The following is a 25,404-nucleotide window of genomic DNA, read 5'->3' as shown; positions in this document are numbered from 1 at the left end:
CCAGAAGCAAATTTATATGTTTTTTAATACCTTGTTGCTTCCGTGGATCATAAATCTGAAGCCCAAATAGGGGTGGTCTTTCGTGTCTCAGTAGTGTCACCTCATTCGTTACCAAATCTAGTTGAAAAATGGAACCATTCATATAATCAGTCCAGAACACATAATTCCCATGATGCGACAGTCCAAAAGGATGGTTCAACTCCTTCCCACTGTAAACAGTCTGCAAAACGTAAACACATGGTGAAAAATCTGAACTGACCTTTAGAAACTAACTACTTAGAGAAAATGACATTCTAATAAGTATGACAGATAATGATCTAATTCTTAAATCATATTTTCTTTCAGTATATTTAAAAATGGGCTTCACAATGTGAGCATATTTTCTTGTTTTTAGGACATGTTATTTTAAGGAGACCTCATTTGTATTTCACCCATTTAAGTTCTCTCACATATGACATTTACTCATATGTCCAAGAAGTGCAAACATTAAAATGATTTTGCCTGACACTCTTCCCTGTCTCTGTTATGATATTCCAGTATCATAACCTGGAACAGAAACTGATCTGAGTAATTAGTGTCCTTATGCATATTGTGATACTCCTTATTCAACAGCCAAGGAATAAAAGGGCGTCTTAACAACATTGGGAGTGAAAGGCATTGTTCTATTTCATTGGGCTAAGGCAAATTGAAGAAATCAAGGAGATACAGGGAGGGAGGTAAAGATTTTAATTTTGAATATAAAAACATTTATTAGCAGTAAGTAGATAAACAAGATTCACTGGGTCTCTTCAGTTTTGATATTTTTTTAGTATATTCTTTATGTTCTAGCTGTATTTTGTTGTTAACAGGAGCAATCATGTGGTAAGTGCTGTTTTCACATGTAGGTTTGTAGAAGAGGAATAAGAAATAACACCTCTGATAATAATACTTTTTCACCTCTCATCATTTATAAAATTATGCTGCATATGATATGAAAAAGAATTTTTTACTCTCTTTAATATTAAAGAAATGAAGAAGGTATCTAAATAATGTGGGGTTATAAATTCAATTTGTGCTCCATTTATCTGAATTCTTCATATCACCTTTTTCATATATTGAATAATTGAGACAGATTCTTAACTTTTATTTTTTCACATCCATGAATGCTAAAATATGCTAGCCATTAAAATATTATCTATACAGTGTATATATCAATACCTTCAAAGGAATCATAAATATTTATTTGGCACTTCTTAAAATATGTGACTTTAGGTTAAATGCCATTCAATTTTGCTATTGGGGGAAAATATTAAAAGCACAGTCAGAGTCAACCAATGATTGAAGTAGCTTTAACTTATTAATGTACTATTTATTTGTCAAACAGAATTCCTAATGAATAGGCTTGGCCAATTGCACAGTCTTCCCTTCCAAAAAAGGAAGGAAGTGTAGTATTATACTATTATTGTATTATCAATGGAAGCATTTTGGTAATTTCTAACCTTTTATTTTCTGTTGTTTAAGTCAACAATTGAAGTCAGTTCATAATATATATGCACTTAGGTTATTATAAGATAAAATGTAGAGGTGATGTTTTGTCAACACTGCCTCTGTCACACAGTCCACTTTGTCTTCAATTCACCCAAAAATTTAAAAATCATTTTGCAATCGTCCTACCAAAAGAGGCAAGAGGAAGTTGATGTTTATTCACAGCAATAGCCCTGAAGTTCAGTTCAGTTTCAGTTCCAATGTCATGAAGTTCTTTATTCAAATAAATGCACTGTAATTACTTTTTCATAATATATAGGTTAAATTTTGGCTAAAAATATTAAAAGATATTAGAGTAGAGTCGGTTGCTTGGTCATAGCAAACTCATCAATAATGTAGAAAAACTGCATTTTAAAACAGCTCTGATATCCTGAGAGCTTCTTTTTAAAATCCCACAAATCCTGGCATGCCACAGTGAGCTGGTGTGGTCTCCCGGAGGCAAGTGCCAGCTGCACTACTTAATGCTCAGCCTCCTTTAGCCACCCCACAGAGACTACTGGCAGCCACCTCAGAGGGGTAAAAATAAACTTGAAAGTATTTTTAACACAACACAACAAGGCTCTGTGAAGAAGAAGCCTGGAGTTAGAAAAAAAAAAAAACAGCAGCATTTGTCTTTTACCTTCCTGTGAGTCCCATTCAAAAACACTTTTTCAATATGATCATAATAGGCGTCACACCAGTATAATGTGTTGGTGTGAAAGTCCAGTGTTAAACCGTTTGGCCACAGCATCTTTGAAGTCACAAAAATCTGCCGATTGAAGCCATCCATCCAGGCCTTCTCGATCCTTCCCACGCTGTCATCTATTTCATCTTCCTCCCAGTCTGTCCAATACATCCAACTAAGACATTATAAACAAGAGTGCACAAATGAGCTACCTTATAGAGGGACATTTCTTCAGAGTGGGCACTTCCATAAAATCTAACTACATTCTGATTTATTCTCCTATTGAAATGCTCATCTTCCACAGGGAGGGAGCATCTGTGAAGTACTCAGGGAAGTAAAGATGTGTTCAGTGAAGCCAGTCCATTTTTAGACACATTAGGGAAAACCACTACTATGGCTACCACACTTATTGGTCTTATTCATTATTTAATCTAACAGTACGTGCCAAACATTGATCCTCTTTCATGTCAATACCAAGTTTGGAAAATGATTTTTGAGGCATTACTATTTTTAAATGTTGTCCACTTCATAAAACATACAATCAGTTGTGTGATTGAAAACCAGGCTGACTGACATGAAAACACATGGTGCTATTAATGATCTAATCCAGGCTTTATTTAATCTCAGATGAATTATTATTTTTGTAATACAGGCAACTGGATTGTCTTTGTGCTAAAGAGTATGGTCAACGGGTTTATCTGGCCAAGTCTAATTTGTCTTCCTGATGCAAATTATCTATGCTTTATTGCTGCTTATTATTACCTCAAAACCCACAGAAGATGATTTAGCTGCACATGAGTTTAATAACATCAGGTTGACTGACCTTGAGATTTTGAGGCTTAATTTCTATCTCAAACAAAAGCTTCTGCCTTTAAAAACAAGTCTTTTGTGTAAGCTATACACAAAAGAGGAGAGGGGGGCCTTGAGCGAAAGTTCTAATTCCTTCATGAATAAGGTTAAAACCCTCCACATGTGTTGTTCTAGGGTCATGTGAAAGTTCTGGAGTTATTAATTAAAGTGTAGGCTCTAATTCAGTTGCCTCTTATACAACTTTATATAGCTCTAAAGCTTTTCTAAGCTGCTGACCTCAGAAATTCCCGTGGTAGATCCTCTGCCTCCCACATTTGTGGACCCTAAAGAGTTCCTGGGGTCATTTGGGAAAAATCTGTATCCATGACTAAACATCCTACTGAGATCTAAACAGGAAGATTTGGGACAAGTGAGGATGCAACACACCATCCATTATTTTGTGCCAATTAAACTTTTTAAAATTCCCTTGATAGTTTACAATTATGTTGATATGTCCTTTTAAACCTGGAAATATATTGATGGTACATTTTATTAAGTCAAAATACATTCTAATACTAGAAATAAACATGGGAATATGCTTATCTTGCATGGTCTTCAAGTGGTCTCATTATTGAGACAAATAAGGAACAAATAAAACAGCCATTCTATTTGCTAGAGTTCTATGCTAGTTTGGTATTAGTGGTTGACTTCAGCTGCATAAATGACTATGTGAATGAGAAATATAAAGCTTTTTAAATCTCTATTAATACTTTCTTGAAATATTAAATATGGTTAGTCAAGTAGTTTTATTGTTATTGCTAATTTACAACTTGTTAAAACTGCAATTATCTTCATATCTAGCTTTTCTTTTGACCATAGTGACACTCTTTTTTTCTTTGATTCTCCAACCCAAATTGCACATACAGGCAGACACACATACATGAGGGGAAATTCTGGGTAACCTAAGCATATTTTACATTATTTTGCTATTTGAAGAAATTGTTGTTTGTGATCTGATCCATTATCTAAGATTATCTTTATTCAAATAAAATATAAGAAAAATATTTAAACAAGGGTGCCAATATACCAAAAGCTAGGTATGTGATTATTATCCACCAGTTTCATTATGGGATGAAAAGTTATATTGTGGAAGCGTTATAATCAGTGTGAAATGTGATGATTCCTAAGCACAGAAAATAGGAACTATAAGTAAGCAGAAATGAATATAAATCTTTTTATATGTGAGACTTAGATAATGATTAAATAAATATTAGGTTAAGCGAGCCTATTGCTAATGTGGCAAGAGAAATTGCACCTCTATTTTTCAATTATTTGATGAAATCTATCTCTAGCCTCTTTGTCAAAATAAGATTTTTCTGTTGTTTCCTAGTAACACTTTTTTTGTTATTTTATAGTATTTATTGCATTTGTGCCCTGTATTACACTTGACATATCACATATCTTATGGTTTTAATTAAAAATTAAAATAATTAAGGTCAGGGATTATTTCTTACTCATAAGAATAAGCTTGCACTTACAGCACTATGCTTGGACTATTGATGCTAATTATGTATCCCATTTAAATTGTATTATATGGTGGATCCTAGAAATATTTAAATCCTCAAGCATTTCTCTGCCAAAAATTTCACAATTAAAAAACTCAATTTAGTGCTGACATAATAGCCAGCAGTTAACTAGAGAGTGTGGTACTATTAATTGAGATAGGAATACTGGATATCATGTTTGAGGGGAAATATGCACTCAGCTTTGGACATATTTACTATAGATTATATTCTGAGGAGTCAGAACTGGAGACACAGGTTTCCAAGTTATTGATATAACTTATGAAGTGTGAAATTATTGGAAAGGGGGGAATTTGCCGGTGGCTGTCAGCTTGAGAAACATGCCATTATAACCGACGCCCCCTCCCGCTTTATCCCCACATCAACACTGAGGGCTGCCGGTTCTATCCTCTGAGTCTCTTCTCCATTCCTATTACAAATGCCACAGTCTGTTTCTTATCCCTTTACAAAGGGAACTCCTAACCACTGTTTTCATACATCTGTTACCCTGGTATCACTTGTCTTCCTAGGTCATGAATTAAAAAATGTGACTTTTATTCTCACACCCCTCTGATAACTCTGTTGTCAGAAAAAAAACCAAAACCATCTTTTAATCCCAACATTAAAGGTTTCTGCATATTTCTAGTTTTGTCTCTCACTGGGTTCCTTCACATGACTTCTGCTCTGGGCTTAATGAACTCATCTCATCTCAAAATGGCCATTAATTTCCCTGCCTCGTTTGTACTTACACTGTTCTTTCAGAGGTCAGTGACTAGCCTTATGACTACGTATCCTGAGACCTTGAGACCAAATCTACTTTTTTGGATATCCTTCTCATTCTCTGAAGATCAAGTCTGAATTAAAAACCTCAATGATTTTCTGAAGAACATTATTTCATTCTGTTTTATAATATAAGTAATGTGTGTGTGTGTGTGTGTACACCAAGTACACTAGATTTCCTATGTGGTAGTCAATAGTATATTTTAATAAAGAATTAAATGAACAAATTCCTTACTGAGTCTGTAATTGCTTATATAGCTTTATAAAAAGTATATCTCTAAATGAGTTATTTTGTTAAAAGGCTATTATGGGAGAGAAAACCTGTAATTCTCTCCTGTGTACAACTGCAAATGGGTATTATGGCAGAAAAAATGTTAATGAGTCAAGTTTCTTACTTTGTAATGTTTTGCATGAAGTTAGACTGTGCTATTTTAATTGGACTTTTCCAAACTAAAGTTTCTTTTATTTTTTAAAAAATTATATATGGTCAAACAGTTATTGGGACAGTTAAATTCATATGATCCCACATCCACTTCTATGTTCTAATTTACTCTCCACAGGAAAGTCAGATTCATCTTTTTAAAAATATAAATCTGATTCTCACTTCCCCATTTTACTTGCACTGAGGACAAAGTACAAAACTGTCACCCCGGTGGACAAGGTCCTGCTTCCTTGTCAAGTACATCTAGGTCACTTCTCCCTTTGCCTCCAACAACACAACTCCACTGCTCTCAGTGCCATTACTTGGGCACTCAAGCTTTTGCCCAAACTAAGATCTTCAAAAGTGCCATTCTCTTGGTCTGAAATGCTCTTTCTCTCACTCTCCATTGCTGAATCCTTCTCTACAATTAATCTTGGTTTAAATGATGCCTCCTTAGGCCTTTCACCAATCCTACTGAAATTGGTTTCTATCTATTAGTCTCCAGGATGTCAACCCGTTTGTTTTCCTCCTCCATTCTGGTCTGTTGAAATTACATTAGTTGCTCATCTGGCACTTATTTCTTGTTCTATCTATCTCTCCCCCCACCTTGCAGAGAGCAGAAGATGCTTCATAAGGATTAAGGTTATGCTCATTTTTTTTAACCACTGTATACCTAGTGCAGAAATCTGGGTGTAGTATATTGCTGGTGGGAAAACGTGTGCATATACAAATACATGTGGCTTTTAGGTTAGTGCATAATAGCAGTATCCTATTAGAAAATGTCTGATAGAAGAGGTCTAAGTGTCATTCTTTGTAGCACTAGAGGCAAATATAGAGTCAGCTAATAGATATTACAGAGATGCAGATATTGCTATAATAAGTCAATTAGAGTTGCCCCCAAATACTATAAACTATGTAGATGCTATAGGTTTCAGATCTAAGTTGGATGCCTGTCTTTTAGAGAAATACTGGAGGGAATTCCTGAATAGCAATTGAGAGATGGGACTAGCAACCTCTACATTTCCTTCTAAATCATATGATCCTATGACCTCCTATGTGTCATCTGAGCACCACAATGACTCTAACTATCGCAAAGTATTTCTCTAACAGAATACTGAGAACAAAGATGCTGTTTTAAGATATCTTGCTTCAAGTAGATTTGGAGGATGTGTAATAAATAGTGTCTCTTAAAATTCAGATTGCCTTGATTTAAAGGTCAGATAGATGATTTGGTTTAAAAGTCCAGATAATTATAGAATTCACACATAAAATCACTGAAATTACTTCATAATTATGTCTTGTAAAAACACATACAATGAGTTCAGCCACTGTTTAAATGTCATCCGAGGAGGAAGCACCTTAATTGTGTTTGGAGCTATACTCAACACAATTCTAGGAAGTATAATCTGGCTGTCTCAGTGTATAAGGGAGATACATACTTCCTGCTCAGCAGAGTACTTTTGTATGTGTGTAGTAATGTATAAGAAATATTCATTTAGTGATGTGATGTCATTTTGAAACATTGAAATATAAGACATGGGGTGATAAACATCACACATAACAACTGCATATTTAAAATATGTAATCTATTCACTTAATTCTGACATTCTGTTAGGAATGTTCATGATTTTTCTATATTTCTATAGGCACAGTGTTGTTTGTGTTCAGGTAATAGCTCTGAATACAAATAAAAGAAAATAAATATTCCTGAGAATGGCACAAATGATTCCATCCTAAAACAAGGAGTACATACTTCAAAATGATTTCACTATATGAAAACTATAATTGTGTCTAAAATTATGTGATTACTAACCTAGGCTAGTAAAAAAATTGGTGGAGTATAGTGGCTATGAGTAAATTCTTGGAGATACTGCTTGGTTTTAAATATCTAGTTGGCCACTTAATAATTGAATGATCTTTAGCAAATCAATTACCTATATCTTCTTTATAAAACAAGGATGAATATTACAAGTGATTCAAAGGATTACTGTGAGGAATACAGAAAATAAGTATAGTGAACTGGTCTACCAAAATACCTGGCTCACAGTAAGTGTACCATACAAATAAAAATGAAAGTCTTTGCTATTTTCTGAATACATTAAATTTTAATACCCCTTAAAAGTTAAATTCATTTATTTTCTCAACTGATTATTTATCTTGGTGTCAGGCAGTCTAAACTGGAGAAGTATGGTCCTTTCTGAGTAAATCAAGTAAACATATCCTTTATACAAATAACCTGTTTATTTTAGCTAAATGTATTTTGACACATTTATTTAGAATATTTTTTACAAGAGAAAATCATTAAATGAGTAACTTACCAATCAACCCATTCATGTGTGAACTCAAATCAAACTTGCTACTACTAAACCAAAAAAAAAAATTTTCCTTATCTGAAGCTGATCAAATATTACATACCCATTAACAGGATCCACCACAATCCCTCTGGGATGCGACATTTCTCCCTCTAAAAGAGTCTTCCGACTCTGAGAAGCTTTTTCCAGCCTAGCCACATTTATGGTCTTCCTATGGCCATCATTTGTCCAGTAAAGATTATTTCCGATCCAGTCTACAGCAATTCCTTCCACATTATCTAGATCTGTAAAAAGCAAAAACAAGAGAGCAACACATTTTATAATAGTGTCCACTACTTATGTTCTACTTCATAAAATGTTTAATTTAAACATACAGTGAATGCTGATTCTTTACAGTGTTGTTTTGGAAAACATCACCATTCTGTATAATATTTTTCAATTTTACTTTGAAGGCCATTTTATGTGGTCCTATTTTAATTGAAATAGTGATCTGAAGAAAAACAGGGAAATATAAGTGATGAGAGCACAAAAGGGTCAGAGTTTTCAGAACACAGAGAGAGAACATAGATACAGACTGTTTAGGGGGGAAATCTAGTATAATGAACAAGGGCTATGTTCAAAAAGTAAGCATATTCAAATTTGCAATACCTAACCTGAGTAATCAAAATAATAAGGGGGGGGGGCGCCTGAGTGGGTTAGTCAAATGAGTATCCCACTCTTGATTTTGGTTTAGGTCATAATCTCAGTTTCAAGAGATCAAGCTCCACCTTGGGCTCTGTGCGGACAGGAGGAGACTGCTTAGGATTCTCTGCCTCTCTGCCTCTCCCCGACTCATGTGCATATGCATGCAGGTAGTCTCTCTCTCTCTTAAATGGACAAATTTTTGGAGTGACTGGGTGGCTCAGTTGGTTGAGCTTCTGACTTTGGCTCAGGTCATGATCTTGCAATTTGTGAGTTCAAGCCTCTTGTGGGGCTCTGTGCTGACAGCTCAGAGCCTAGAGCCTCCTTCAGTTTGTCTCCCCCTCTCTCTGCTTGCACTCTGTCTCTCAAAAACAAACATTAATTTTTTTAAATTGATGAACTTTAAAAAATCATTTATAAAAAATAAAATAAAATAATGGGAATGCCCTTCTTGCCAAGCAACGAGCAGGTCCAGCAGAAGCACACCTCTGAAAGCCCAGACAGGCTTTCATCATGGAACTGCATGAATGCTAAGCCTCAAAGAAACCCTGAAATATTTCTCTATCTCATCCACTTATTTTTCAAAGGATACTATTACAGCCTTCTGTAAGATAAGGCAGTGATAATTCAAAGGAATATTATAAAAATATAATCTTAAATGATTTCAACTAATTCAAATGCTTTACAGAAAGGGAAATGCCAATACTTCAAAGGGAAGGCTTATTGTCTATTATCACACAAAAGGTGGTAGAATTAGAGTAAAAATCCAAGTCATGATCTTCAGTGTAGAGATCTTTAAAACTGTGAGATCTTTAATTCCTGTGGGGAGTCCTGCCCTTGCTTTTCACCATTTTATGAACCAGCTTCCAGACTGTCCACAACATCCTAAGGGTAGTTCATTTTTCTAATGCATGAGAAATTACTGGGAACTCCTTTCTTCTCTCGAAACTGAGGAAGCCTTTGTCTCTTTTTCCTCCCTGGTATGAGGGAGAGAACTGGAACTTACTGGACAAAGCAGTACATAGTAGTACACTAGACTCAGAACTGTGCCTTCACAGACTACTGGCACATCTACATGCCATTCCCTCATTTGTACATGAAATAAATATTTACTATTATCATGTTTTTTTTTATCATGACCCTTATGGCCTTTGAGGAAAGTAAGATTTTCTTATGTGACCCTTTCTTCTCATCAGCGTATGCCCTGACTGAGGATGACTAATACAGTTAGATTTGATCTAACTGAAAATCCCATTATAGTGAATCAGATACGTTTTTTCAATTTTACTAAGCTATCTGCTTCATTACCATCCAGCATGAGTCATTTTCACAGGTTAATTGTGTCTATGCCTAGAAAAAAAAGTTTAATTTTGTCTTTACCATATTGACACTTAATTTTCCTGAGCACTTTCCTGCTCGGGAATAATAGGAAAATAATAGCTGTTTATTCTTTTCCTTTATATCTATCATAGTTTGTGGTTCATTTTTATCTTGTTAGTTGGTTTTCAAAAATTGTATTACATTTGAGATCTACTCCAGCATGGACATTTCCATCTTCAATAGCCCTCTTATTTTTAGAACTTTTCCTTTTGACATCTAACTTGACACTTTTTATTCATTTTTCATAGGAAGCAGTTGCAGTATTATCTGGATTGAAATTTTGTTTCTGACGCTTGGGTAAGCCACTCAGTCACTCTGATCTTTATTTCTACAGTCAATAAGTGAAGATAATAGCACCTATACCAGAGGGTGATAACAAGGGGTAACCTAGCTACTGCGTGTAAAGCACTTAGCATACTGCCAGCAATATTGTAAATTCTCAGTATATGTTAGTTTCTATTCATTTAGCAGGATAAAAATATTTTTATATGTCCTGGCTCTTTTCCTCATGAGTGTTACTTGATAGAAATATACTTTATGCTTTTCTCTCTTAAAATAATTAATTAATAATATTTCCTTGCATTTTGACCAGTGGTCAACTTTAACTAGTCACAGTATATGTAGAGTCAGTTGTGAATACATAATGAGACTGAAATGGAATGGAATTTCAAAACTGAGAGGATCCTGTCACTAATTGTGTTGTTTTCTTTTTCTTTGGAAAATCAAATGCTTGAACAGCATAAAGTAGTGATTAAAATCACAAGTTCTGGAATTACAGGGCCTAGGCTCTGCCACTCACGGTATTTCTAAGTTACTTAACCTTTCCACTCTTCAATTTCCTAATCTTTAAAATAGGTATAATGACAGTGTTTAACTCATAAGATGGTTTTAACATAAAGTGAATTAATATATGTAAAATACTTAAAATAATGGTTGGCACATAGTAAGTGTTATATTTTGGTATTAATATGTTACTAATAGCATAATTATCACTACACCCATCCCTTTAGCTAACTCCCTAATCTATTAAGATAGCAAGGAAACAATTAGCTTAATGTTTTTAAAAAGATGTTTGTATGTGTTTGTGTTGTTTTTTCCATGTGGGTGAGAATGAGGCTGAATACAAATTTTAAAATAAAGAAACTCATAAGAGTTTATGTGCAAATTAGAGACCTTTTTAGCCTATCTTTAACAGGGTATGTATGAAGAAAGTTCTTTTGTAAGACAAAGCCTCAACAAATATACATTGATAAAGAAAGTGCTCTGACTCTGTAACATAGGATATCTGCCTTTAATTAACCTAAGGCTTTTGAAACACTAAGACCTAGAATATTGCTTTGATGTACATTTTTTAATTTCAAGAAGTATTAGTTGGATCCTTAAATGTACTATTAAGGACTCTATGACCAAAATCTTTCAACCAGGTGATCAGGACATATGAAGGTTGATGTCACTTAAATCTCAAACATAGATGACTACAGAGATATGAATTACCAGCTTGAGGAAACATATGGCTGTTCAAATGTAAGAAAGGTGTTTGATAAAGCTGGTAAAACTTTGTAGTGTTTGGAGTAGATTGCCTTGATATCTTTGGGCAGAGTTCAAGTATTCTACATTCTAAAATCAACTTTCACTACTAAATTGTTATTACTGTTATTATAGAAATAAAGATTACAAATGTATTTTTTTAATCTGGTAAAATTGGCCTTAAGTTTGACAAAATGCTCATTCTTATTTATCAGTAAGAAAGGACTCTCAACATGCTACTCCTTCAAAAAGATTCCAGGTAATGTTTTCTTATAATTTTTTATTAACATGTCTACATGTTCTAAGTGAAGAATTGGGACATTTATCCATATACTCCAGATTAAAAATGGACTTTTTAATATACTTTGTAAATTCTTAAGATTAACATATTGCTTTAGTTCAAATTATTCAACTTTCCATTATTTTTTCCTTTGGAAACTTTGTTCTGGTATTTTAAGAATAATTTTTACAAATGGGTATAATTTATGAGTAGTCTCCTAAAAAAATCACACACACATCTAATCAAAAGCTAGGCTTTTCACTTAAGTGAAGAATTCTTGAAGGTTTCCAGTAGGTGATATCTACCACTAAGATAATGAGGACGAATAAAGGATAATACAACTTATGTAAATTAAAGAAAATAATTATGTGGATTTAAAAGAAATAATTAGAAAAGTTATTTAAATTAATACCTAGAATTAAATAAAATATTTTTAAAAGAATAGAGAAAAACGTACTTCTAAAGTATCATTGCAGGCCTGATTTTTAGATATTATACATTTATGGAACAAAAGAGGATTAAAGTTTTATATACCTAAAATAAAATTGTTTGCTTTTAAAATTGGGCCCAATTTTTTTTTTAAGTAAGGCAAAGGATGTGGACAATGGTGTTAATTTTGTTAAGGTGCATAGACGGGATCTCCAGAATAATCCATAAATCTTGATGCTTTACAAGAGAATCAGATTAATGTAATAAGGATTTGGAAATTATACATCACAATTTCCATTATAAAAAGACAGTGCCTATATTTTCCCAATATGGCCAATATTTTCTATCCCTAATGTGAACATTATTCTTTTGGGTTGGAATGAAGTAATACAAGGGTGTTTGAGTGCAGGTGATGATCACACTCCTTAAATAACTGCATGGGCAGCATGCCATGTAGACCTGGCTAGGGCTGAAGATGCCTTACCTTGCCTCAGAGTCAGCACTTGGACAATTCTCCTGCCTCTTATTGATGTAGTTCAATTAATCAACATCCTCTTTATGAATTTCAACGTGGCCTGAGGCATCACTACTTACATGCTTCTGACATGAGTGAATGAAATTGATTTAATTAATAGCGTGGCAGTAAAATTTGCCTGCTGAATTCCCTATCTCCTGAAGATGCAGGAATCTTTGGCCAGATTGAAGTTGTCTTTATCATCTGTCCCCCATGGCCAGCTGAGGCTGATGTTCTCATCCTCATCTTCATTGCAGGTCCTTCCTCAGATCAGTTTATAGGTCAGAGAGGATAAACACACAAGCTACTCTCAATCAGAACAAAAAACTTTGCCGATATATTCAAAGAGATAGATAAAGTGCATATAGGGTCTTATTTTAAGATGAAAAGAATATATTAAAACATAGCAGTTTCCTTTTTTATTGTCAAAAGCATATTGTCGGTTTTAATTTGCAAGGAAAGTGACACATTGGCTCTCTATGACATTCAGATATTTCATCTTTGATGCAGCGATGAGCATAAAGAAGGTAAAGAAAGGCACCACAGTATGCATCACCGTTACTAATAAATGATAATCTATCTAAATTATAATCAAATGGAAGATTTTAAGAATTGATAAGAACTGTTTTCCCCCCTACTTTCAAGCTCACAACTTAGCCCAGTACTCTTTCGTGGATGATGCTAGAAGACACAAGACTTGCAAGTCAAAATAAAGGACTTGATTACTCATGGCCAAGTACCATGGTCATCAGCAGACTATCAGTTTCTTTTACTCCAAAGTCCCATGGAGATGACTGGGTTGGGCCTACATAAATGTGTTCACAAACAGTGAGTTGTATTACAGGAAAATAATTCTGATGTTAGGAAACCCAAATCATGTATAAAGTGCAATAAACAGGGCTGCCCTTTATACTGTAGGGATAAACTAACTCTCCTTCCAGAGCTCTTTTCTAGACAAATGTCCTTGGAAGAATATTTCTAAATGAAAGTAATTGCCCCATTCTAAGACATGCAGAAATGCAAGTGATTCATGGAGAATTATCTCCCAAGGAAAGTCAAAGAAGTCATAAATTGGTAGTCTTCTTTAATAAATGTAGACAGATGAGCAAACAAGTTAGCATGAAAATGACCACCAATAATAATCATTTCGGAGTTCTGGACTATTATTGCTCTTATGGCAATTACTTACTGATTTATATTACTACATCTTAAAGTATTCTGTTAAGCCAGCCATGTGTGATGATTAATTCTATGAGTCAATTAGACTAGGCTAACAAGATATACAGATATCTGGTTAAATATAAGTCTAGATATATTGCTGTGAAGGTAATTTTTTAGGTGATTAACATTTAAATCCGTACAGTTGCAGTAAAGCAGATTACCCTTCATATTGTGGGTTGGTCTCATCCAATTAGATGACTTTAAGAAAAAACAGACTGAAGTACCCTGAGGAAGAGGGAATTAAGTTTATCAATTATCTTCATACTTCAACTTTTCCCTGAGTCTACAACCTGTGTGAGCACCTTGCAGATTTTTGACTTGCCATCCACCACATTCGTGCAAGCCAGTTCTTTAAATTACATTTCTCTCTCTCTCTCTATGTACACATCCTATTGGTTCTGTTTCTCTGAAGAACCTTAATATACAATCACCATGCCAGTCATCTGGAGATGATTTTGCTGAATGCTCTCCACAGAGGAAAGACACTTTTGACCTTCATTCCTTTTAGTTGAAGCTGGAAAGTACACACTATAGGAGGGCAGGAATGCTTTCATTTTAAGAATTCCCCTACAGATCAGCAATGAGTATATAGCTCATTTTTATATATTGCACTAAATTTTTAAAATAATATCAGAGTTGTGTTCTAAATATTTAAAATGTTTTTATTTTTTTGTAAATTATGATGTTTTGATATCTTTAAAAGAACCTTTTCAGCTAGGAGACTGCCTCTTCTAGGGATAACCAATTCTTAGAGATAGCAAAGGGTCCACCCAGCAATATGCCTTTGATGCGAAAACAAACCAACCCATTTGGAAGAACTGATACTGCTAAAATGTTCATACTTCCCAAAGCAATCTATGGATTCAATGCAATCCTTATCAGAATGCCAACAGCATTTTTCACTGAACTAGAACAAATAAAACTAAACTCGTATGGAATCACAAAAGACCCCAAACGGCCAAAGCCATCCTCAGAAAGAGAAACCTGGAGGTATCATATTCCCAGAATTTAAGATGCACTACAAAGCTGTAGTAAGCAAACAGTATGGTACTAGCACAAAAACAGGCACATAAATAAATGGAATAGAATAGAGAGCTCAAAAATAAAGCCACACTTACATGATCTATCTATATCAAAGGAGGTAAGAATATATAATGGGGAAAAGATAGTCTCTTCAATAAATATTATAGGAAAAACTGGACAACTGTATGCAGAAGAAATTAACTGGACCACTGTCTTATACAACACATAAAATCAAATCCAAATTGGATTAAAGATCTAAATATGAGTCATGAAACCATAAAACTAGAGTAAAACAAAATCAGTGATTTCTTTGACACTGGTTTTAGCAATATTTTTCTCGGTATGTCTCCTCATGCAGAAGAATCAAATACAGAACTAAACTGTTGGGCTAGCCTAAAATATAAAGGTTTACACAGCAAAGAAAACCATCAACAAAACAAAATGACAATTTAATGAGCTGGGGAAGATATTCACGAATGATATATCTGATAAGGGGTTCATATTCAAAACATAAACAGAACTTTTACAACTCAACACACACACAAATCCCCAAATAATCTGATTTAAAAAAACGGCCAGAGGACCTGAATTGGCATTTTCCCAAAGAAGACATACATAGTAGATATAGCTAACAGACACATGAAAAGATGCTAAATATCACTAAGCATCAGGGAAATACAAATCAAAACCACAATGAATTATCTCCTCACACCTATCAGAATAGCTAGAATCAAAAAGACAAGAATGAACAAGTGTTGGTGAGGAGGTGATAAAAAAGGAACCCTTTTGCACTGACATTAGGAATGCAAACTGATGTAGCAACTGTGAAAAACAGTATGGAGGTTTTTCCAAAAAATAAAAAATAGAAATATCATATGATTCAGCAATTCTATTACTCAGTATTTATCCAAAGAAGACAAAAACACTAATTTAAAAGCGCTATATGCACCCCTATGTTTATTGTAGCATTATTTACAATAGAAAATATGTGGACTCAAGTATATATTAATTGATGAATGGATAAAAAAGATGAGATACACACACATACACAGGTATATTTCTCAGCCATAAAAGGAAATGGGATCTTGCCATTGTGACATGAATGGACCCAGTGGGTATTATGCTAAGTGATAAGTTGGAGGAAAACAAGTAGTATATTATTTCACTTATATGTAGAGTCTAAAAATTAAAAAAAATAATAAAAGCAAATGGAGAAAGAAGGAAACAAAAGCAGAAACAGACCCATAAATAAGAAGAACAAACTGATGTTTGCCACAGGGGAGATGGGTTGTGGATGGGCAAAATGCGTGAAGGGGAGTGAGAGATACAGATTTCCAGTTATGGAATAAATAAATTACAGGAATAAAAGGTACAAAATAGGGAATATGGTCAATAATAATGTAATAGCATTGTAGGATGACATAAGCCCTACTTATGGTGAACACAGCACAATAAATAGAGTTCCCCAATCACTATATATACCCCTAAAATTAATGAAACATTGGGAATTAGCTATACTTCAGTAAAAACAAATTAACAAGCAAACAAAAAACTAACCAGTCCTAAGTCATACCTCCTCTATCTGGTCCACAGCCCAGGAAGCAATATTCCTCTGCCTTAAATAATGAAGCAACAGAAAGAGAAATCAAGAAACTGATCTCATTCACAATTGCATGAAAAACCATAAAATACCTAGGAATAAAACTAACCAAAGATGTAAAAGACCTGTATAATGAAAATTATAGAAAACTTATGAAAGAAATTGAAGAAGACACAAAGAAATAGAAAAACATTCCATGCTCCTGGATAGGAAGAATAAACATTGTGAAAATATCATTACTACCCAAAGAAATCTACACATTCAATGCAATCCCCATCAAAGTCACACCAGCCTTCTTCTCAAAGCTAGAACAAACTCTCTTAAAATTCATATGGAACCACAAAAAAAACCCCAAATAGCCAAAGTAATATTGAAGAAGAAAACCAAAACGGGAGCCATCACAATCCCAGGCTTTGGCCTCTATTGCAAAGCTGTCATCATCAAGATAGTATGGTATTGGCGCAAAAACAGACACATAGACCAATGGGAGAGAATAGAGAACCCAGAACTGGACCCACAAATATATGGCCAATTAATCTTTGACAAAGCAGGAAAAAGACTATCCAATGGAAAAAAGACATCCTCTTTAGCAAATGGTGCTGGGAGAACTGGATGGCAACATGCAGAAGAATGAAAATAGATCACTCTCTTACACCGTACATGAAAATAAACTCAAAATGGATGAAGGACCTGAATGTGAGACAGAAAACCATCAAAATCCTAGAGGAGAAAGGAAGAAACAGCCTCCTTGACCTCAACCACAGCAATTTCCTACTCGACACATCCCCAAAGGCAAGGGAACCAAGAACCGAAATAAACTATTGGGACCTCATCAAGATAAAAAGCTTCTGCACTGCAAAGGAAACAATCAAGAAAACTAATAGGCAACCGACAGAATGGGATATGATAGTGGCAAATGACATATTGGACAAAGGGCTAGTATCCAAAATCTACAAGGAACTCACCAAACTCCACACATGAAAAATAAATAATCCAGTGAAGAGATGAGCAGAAGACATAAACAGACACTTCTCAAAAAAGACATCCAGATGGCCAACAGACACATGAAACAATGCTCAGCATCACTCATCATCAGGGAAATCCAAAACCACACTGAGATACCACCTCACACCAGTCAGAGTGGCTAAAATGAACAAATCAAGAGACTATAGATGCTGGTGAGGATGTGGATAAACAGGCACCCTCTTACACTGGTGGTGGGAATGTAAACTGGTACAACCGCTTTGGAAAACAGTGTGGAGGTTCCTCAAAAAACTATCAGAACTCCCCTATGACCCAGAAATAGCACTTCTTGGAATATACCCATGAGATACAGAAGTGATGATGCATAAAGGCACATGCACCCCAATGTTCATAGCGGCACTTTCAACGATAGCCAAATCATGGAAAGAACCTAAATGTCCATCAATTGAAGAATGGATCAAGAAGATGTGGTTTATATATACAATGGAATGCTACATGGCAATGAGAAAGAATGAAATCTGGCCATTCATAGCAAAGTGGATGGACCTCAAGGGTGTAAGGCTAAGTGAAATAAGTCAGGAGAAAGACAGATACCATATGTTTTCACTCATAGGTCTAGCAGGAGAAACCTAACAGAGGACTTAGGTAGGGGAAGGGGGAAAAAGAGTTAGGGAGAGGAAGGAGGGCAAATCATGAGAGGCTCTTGAATTCAGAAAACAAACAGAGGGCTGAAAGGGAAGGGGGAAAAAGGAAGGGGGCTGATGGTCATGGTGGAGGGCACTTGTGGGGAAGAGCACTGGGTATTACATGGAAACCAATATGACAATAAACTATATATACAAAAAAAATCATCTCAGGGCCAGGTACCAGGCAACTATCACCCCTATCATTTAAAATCCAATGGAAGTATTCACACAAGCCAGTTCTAAAGTGTTTATCCTACCTGCTTTGCCTTCCCCACAGACATGCCAATAGGATGTTAGCTAATGCTTTCCCTTACTTCCTGCTTTTGACCTCCTGACCACCCTGTTGTCTTCCCTGTGTGGCCATGTATGTTGTGCTGTGCCTTCTGTCTCTCAGGCCTGTGAATATAATCAACTTTGTTTTTCTGATTCTCCTGTCTCCTGTTGTGGCTGCACCTGACGAACCATCTCATGAAAGAATACGAAATATGCATCCTTGTTGTGAATGGGGAAAGAGAAAGTAATTTCCATTAATGCCCTTTTACAACCCAATTCTGCCTATTTATCAATAGAGAACAGAGCAAAAATTGCTTTAACTTCTGAACACAAAATAATATAGCTATTCTTGAATATTCCTTTTAGTCCCATTAAGTTATAATTTATAAAAATAAAACATTTTGGAACTCATTGCATTAATACTCAATTACTCAATCTCTTTCATTGTAGATGAAAAGCCAAGTCCATTAGAACTTGCCTAAGCAATTTAATTTTCTAGAAAGTGACTGTTTTTATTATTTATATTTTCTAGTATGTTTCGTAGTTTTGAATTTGGTCATTTAAACATTCAAACTCATTTTGATGCCTATACAGTGGTTCCAGCTTGACTCCCTTCATCCTCCATGACAGGGTTTCTCAAATTGATAACAATCTGGACATAATCCTTTCTCCTGAGGGACTGCCTTGCACGTTGCATGATGTTTAGAAGACCAGCTTCTCTCTACTAATTCCAATAGCACCTCCCGCCCCAGTTGTGACAAACAACGATTCCAGATATTGCCAAATGTCCAGTGGAAGACATAATTACACTTGATCTACAAGGTTGAAGTTCTATCTTTAAAATGAGTGATATTTCTCAAATGCTTTTTAATTCATTTTAATTTCTCTAAATATGAATTTCCTGTCATTTAACAAAGAGTTCTTTGTAATTTTTTTTGGCAAAATTGAGTAAGAGTACTAAACTAGGTATCTATACCTAGTAGAGTACAGCTGTATGACTAGTTTGTAGTAAATACAAACTGCTATACTTCTTTCAAATATGTAGTCTCAGATGGGCTTACATTTCATTGAAACTCCATATATAAAAAATACCTTAAAAAGAGAAGTGCTAAATGTTTCATGGCTAATCATTGTGCCAATATTTGCAAGTGTTTGTCTCAGAATGCTGTATTTCCTGCGTAGATCTCTAGATATCTTTTTCATCTCTAAAAAGAGTACTTTTTAAACTTGAAATAATAGCTATGTTTTACAATTTTAAATTGCTCTTTCTGGGATAGATTACAAACACCCTAATAGCTGAAACATCAAGGTAGCCATTTCTGACTCAAAATATGCACATTCTTCTTTGATGTACAATAAAGGTTTATGAAAACTCATTTTGGTAACAGAGATAAAAGTGCTAATTCTCGCTCCAGGAACACACTGAGATCCTTAGGATGCAGATGTGTATGAATCAAAGAGGAAAACAGATGTGCATTAAAATATTTCATATAGCTATCAGACTGTCCCCACACATTACACATGCTAATATGGCAATATATTCATGCAAGTTATCTAAATATTGCACAATACACTAGATGACAGCTAATTAATTGTTTTGTATCTAAAAACTGAGGGCTGAGATGCATATTTTGATGAAAACTCTGATTCTTGCTATTTGTATAGGAATTCTGAAGAAAAAATAAAAGTTAATGGATATAGAGAAAAGAATTGGTAGCTATTTAAGGAAGGTATGAGGTAGTTATCATTCCTGTTTCTTTTTTTCTTTTTGGAGGAAAGGGGGCAGGAAAAAGCATGGAACATAGTTTCTTAGTCTATTTTGTAAGTCTAGTAAAAATGTGGTCTGGGATAAAGAGATACCATATGTTCATTTGCCATTGCAAATGTAGGAAATAAATATAACTTCTGCTCAACAATAAAATATTTAGAAGAGCTTATGGTTATTTTTTTCCTTCTTTTAGTTATATATGAAACCTTTGTTTTCAAGATACTTTCCAATATATTGTTTCCAAGACATTGTCTTGGTCACTGGTGCTTCCCCAGGACTCAGAGCATCACCAATCTAAAACATGATCTCAAGAAATAATGGCTGCCTCGGTGAATATTTAAACGAATGGCTAACCATCACCTCAGGAATAATTCCAATTTTCCTTTCAATGATATATAAAACCTTCCATAATTATCTGCCACTAACCTCCATTATAAGCCCTGTGATCCAAGCCTCTGGGCTAGATTATACTCCTTTTAGCTAACTGATGTGCTATTTTGGGGGGAAATGGGCTTTGATGCCAGAGAAAAAAAGAGGCATCTTTACTTTCCAGCTACCTTTCATTTTAGCCTTTATAAGAATTTATATGACTCCCTTTTATTGGGTTATTGAGAAGATCAAATAAAATAACACATAAGGTCCCTATGAACAACAGGCTTTAATAATCATTAGCAACATTAGGCCATTTCCCTACTCCCATATACATATTTTACTTTCCCATCTTTTTGCCAATTTATTTTGCATCTCCTCTCTTTTTCATCTTTCTAATTTCTAACTCCTTCCCCTCTTGCAAGGCCAAAAGAATATTCTTTTTGCTACACAAGTGTTTTCTCATTCTCCCTGTTAAACTCATCTGTCCTCTGAACTCACTTTGCACTATATCTGCATCTCATTCCTGACACTTACCACCTCCTGTCCTGTTAAATTTACTGAAATATGGACATGCCAACTTTTCCATTTGTATCTGTGGAATATTAGGGCAGGTGGGAACATAATTTGTGTTTAAAACCCCTAGGAAACATCAGTAATAAAGGTGTAGTAAATATGTGTACAATGAAAAACAATAATGAATGAATGTAAGTACTATATATCTCGGTAAAGGAAAGAAAAACAGAATTGAAGATGTGTGGCTAGACTATTCACTCTAGAATTCTACTGAGAGTACTTCTCTATTGTTCCAATGTAATATCATCCCAATGTTTTCATACAGTGCCAAACACCTGGAGAAAATATCAAATTCTTAGTTCAACTACTAGATTCTTAAAAATACTCATATTTGGGTTATAGAAAACATTTTTTTATAAATACCACCTATGAATCAAATGAATCAGAGAAAAAAATCTCACACACATCCACCCAGATTTTCACATGAAGACATATCACTTAATCACTGATTGTCAAAACGTCAAACACCCCACTGTTTAACATATGCCATCACTACTCTCAGAGGCATCAAAAGAAAATTTTGGAAAGTTTTAATTTAAATAAACAAGCTAGATGATGAAAATTTTTACTACGTGAAAAGTATTATTCAATGTAAAATGTCAATAAAAATATTTTCCTTCCTTGTCACCCTAATGTTGTATGTGTTAGGAAATTTGGAATATCAGTATCCTAAGGATAGGTAAATTATATTAAATAAAGCATAATTCGTACTCTGTTACTACAGAGCAGCACCTCTTAATTCAAACAGTAAGGGGTGTGGTGTGCCTGGATGTCTCAGTTAAAAGTTAACTCTTGGCTTCTGCTCAGGTCATGATAAAATGTTTGGTTCATGAGTTCGAGCCACATGTCATGCTCTGTGCTGATACCGTGAAGCCTGCTCAGGATTCTCTGTACCCACCCCTGCCCTTCCCCACTCAAGTGTGCACGGTCTCTCTCTCTCTCCCTTTCTCTCCCTCCCTCCCTCCCTCCCTCTCTCTCTCTCTCTCTCTCTCAAAGATAAATAAAGGTTAAAACAGCAAAAGGTAAGGGGAGAATCCCTGAAATTGAATAGAAAATTTATTATCAATGTTATAGTAAATGTTCGAATATTCCAAGAACATTTTAAAGGGCTGTTTTATAGGAAACGGATTTGCCTTCCTATAACTAATTTGCTTATAGTTTGAAATAATTATGTGACAAACGCATCTTTCTGGATCACCGATGATATTTTCTGAAGAACATACAGTTTTGCAATAGGACTTTTTTTTTTAATCTCATCTGTTTTATAGTTCGTAGAATTCCTGGCAGAAAGGTGAAATATCTACAAGGAAAAATGATTTTTTTCTTCACATATTTATATGCTGAAGTTGATCTGAACTTCACAGTTCTTTCAGAACATAATTATTACAGAACCTACTTAATTTTCTTTTTGAGGGAGTGTGGAGGTGTACATGCTGGGGAAGGGTAAAGAGAGGACTTCAGCAGGCCCCACCCCTAGCACTAAACCCCTGTGCAGAGCTCATCTCACGACCTGCTATCATGACCTAAGTTGAAGTTAAGCGTCTGTCACTTAAACAACTGAGCCACCCAGGTGCCCCAGAACTTACGTATTTTACAAAGGATGGTCCACCATACATAGTGGAAAGATTATATGAATATAAATTGGGACTCAAAATTCTGTTGGTAACTATCCATTAGACATTGGGTAAATGACAGATCCTTTCTGAATCCAATTGGCTTCCTAAGTAAAATTAGAGAATCCTATATATTATACCTACCATGTACTAAGTACCTTACAAACATGATGGCTCCTGATTCTCAGAGCAAATGAGAGCAAGTATTATTCCCACCTTACATATGTAATTGACAAAACTCTGGAGGGATTGCATAATTTGTCCAAGATAAATACAGCTAATAAGGTATGGAATAGATTTCAAACTCAGACACTTTGACTCTACTCCTGAATCTGCTCATTTCATGTCTACAGTGTGTTATCATGATACTTAAGGACATGTTCAGTTCCAAATTTCTTTAACTGTTGGTTATATCTCCAAAGTAAACAAATTTAAGAACAGCATAGTGAAAGGAGGTATTATGGCATATTAGAATAAGTAAGGCAGTTGGGAGTTCTGTGATCAGACAAACAGGTTCAAACTGTAACACATTATGTAACAATTGAGTTATAAGAGAATATTCCTCAACTCCTAAGATATAGCTTCCTAATTCATGCAAAAAACTCACAAAATCTCCTACTTTCAAAGGTAAGTTTAAAGATTCAGAATAATTTATAATGAAATGTCTGGTACATATTAGGAGTTTAAGAAATGTTATTATTGTGTAACAATAAGTATTTCCCCAATCAGAGCACATTTAAATTGGTTTAAAATATTACTTTAAGTACTAAACTATGAATTTTATCAAAATAGTCATTATTAACTTGGAAGAGCTATATATAATGGTGTATATATATATATATATATATATATCCTACACAGTAATAAATATCATAAAATCTTTATCAAATTTAAGAATTGAAGACAACTACTTTGCTATCCAAGATTGGGAATTTTGATCATTTTAATTCTCTACTTACTATTTTAAATGTTTGATTCAGCATTCTACCTTTAAACTTTTTTAAAGGTAATTATGAGACAAAATTTCATTCTGCTTCATTTTAACTGTATAATCCTTGAAGTAGTCTCCATGTGAAATATTATATAGGACTTGCCAAAGTAGGTTAATAAATGAGTTCTGAAGCTACATTTTAAACACCTGATTAAGTCATAACAAAAAGTAGGTGGATGATTATGGAGGTGTAAGAAGGAAAGACTGTAGCACAACTAGGTAACAATAAGACACAACTTTGGTTAGAAAAAAATCCGTCATGTGATAGAAAAGAAAGAAATTTAATAGTATGAGATTTAGGGGAAGGGCTCAGTAGGCAAAGAACAAACTAAGCTATAACAACAAACATCCATCTAAGAGGTAAGATGGACATTTAAGGCTGTTTTTATTTGTTTTTCTCCATGTTTAAAGAAACCAATTTATATTAATGTGAACAAAAGTAATTATAGTTTCACTAGGTGTATTGAAAACTCTTCACTTTTTTTAAACACATGCACCCATAACTGCATTTCTTTATTTTGTAATAGTTGCTTTCTTTTAAAATAGAAAATGTTGGTCTGGTGCCAGAAGAGACCTAGTTGAGGTGTGGGGACCCCACTGAAGGAAAGCAGTCTGACCACACTGGAGCACTCTCTGTCCCATGCTGAGAAAGTCAGGTGGAAAGGAGACAGTGGGTATGAAAACTCCTCTCTGCCAAGCAGCAAGAATGTGCTTTGCTTTTTTGCACAAGAAGAAACTGCCCCTGGTTTTATGGAAATAGTGGACACTTAAAGATGTCTCAAGCAGTGAGACAGATTCAAAACAGAGTTTTAAAATTTCTGAGTTTATGTATTTATTTTGAGAGAGACAGAAACAGCATGAGCTAGGAAGGGGCTGAGAGGGGAGGGGAGGGGAGGGGAGAGAGGAGAGAGGAGCGGGCAGAGGGGAGAGGGAAGAGGGCAGAGGGGAGGAGAAGAGAGGGGAGGAGAGGGGAGACTGGAGGAGAAGAGAGGGGAGAGGGGAGAGGGGAGAGAGAGAGAATGAATTCCAAGTAGATTCCACACTGTCAGCACAAAGCCCAACATAGGGCTAGAACCCATGAACCTTGAGATCATGACCTGAGCTGAAATCAAGAGTCCGAATCTTAATCAACTGAGCTCCCTGCACCCAGGAACCCCATGTAACATTTATTTTTAAACATTAAATTATTTTGCCAAAAAGGGAAGATATCAATGCATTTCATGTTGTACATACTTTAAAAAAAAAGTCAGATGTGAGTAAAATAATTCACATGGTCCTCCCTAAAGATAATCACTATAAAGTTTTCTCATCTTTCTTAAAAAATTAATATACCAACATAAATAGGATCATTCTGCCTGCAAAGAAAATATTTTCAACTCACTTTGTTTAGTTGTCAGTTTATCTTAGTTTGTTCATGTAAGTATGTAGCTCAACATC

The 25,404-nt window shown here is 34.8% G+C and overlaps 1 protein-coding gene across 1 annotated transcript in view; it reads right to left on the bottom strand.

Moving 5' to 3' along the window:
* The window catches only part of LRP1B (LDL receptor related protein 1B), a 1,807,041-nt gene that overhangs the window by 728,882 nt on the left and 1,052,755 nt on the right, over positions 1-25,404 (bottom strand). The window contains exons 12-14 of the mRNA XM_029933319.1: positions 8,156-8,336; positions 2,144-2,363; positions 31-220 (exon numbers count right to left, since the gene is read on the bottom strand). Of these exons, the coding sequence (XP_029789179.1) occupies positions 31-220; positions 2,144-2,363; positions 8,156-8,336 (591 nt within the window). The remainder of the gene's footprint in view (positions 1-30; positions 221-2,143; positions 2,364-8,155; positions 8,337-25,404) is intronic.

The sequence above is a fragment of the Suricata suricatta genome, chromosome 3, assembly GCF_006229205.1.
Source record: "Suricata suricatta isolate VVHF042 chromosome 3, meerkat_22Aug2017_6uvM2_HiC, whole genome shotgun sequence".
NCBI classification, from domain to species: domain Eukaryota; kingdom Metazoa; phylum Chordata; class Mammalia; order Carnivora; family Herpestidae; genus Suricata; species Suricata suricatta.
Note: the sequence above shows the minus strand (reverse complement) of the source record. Positions and strands in the feature narration are given on the sequence as shown.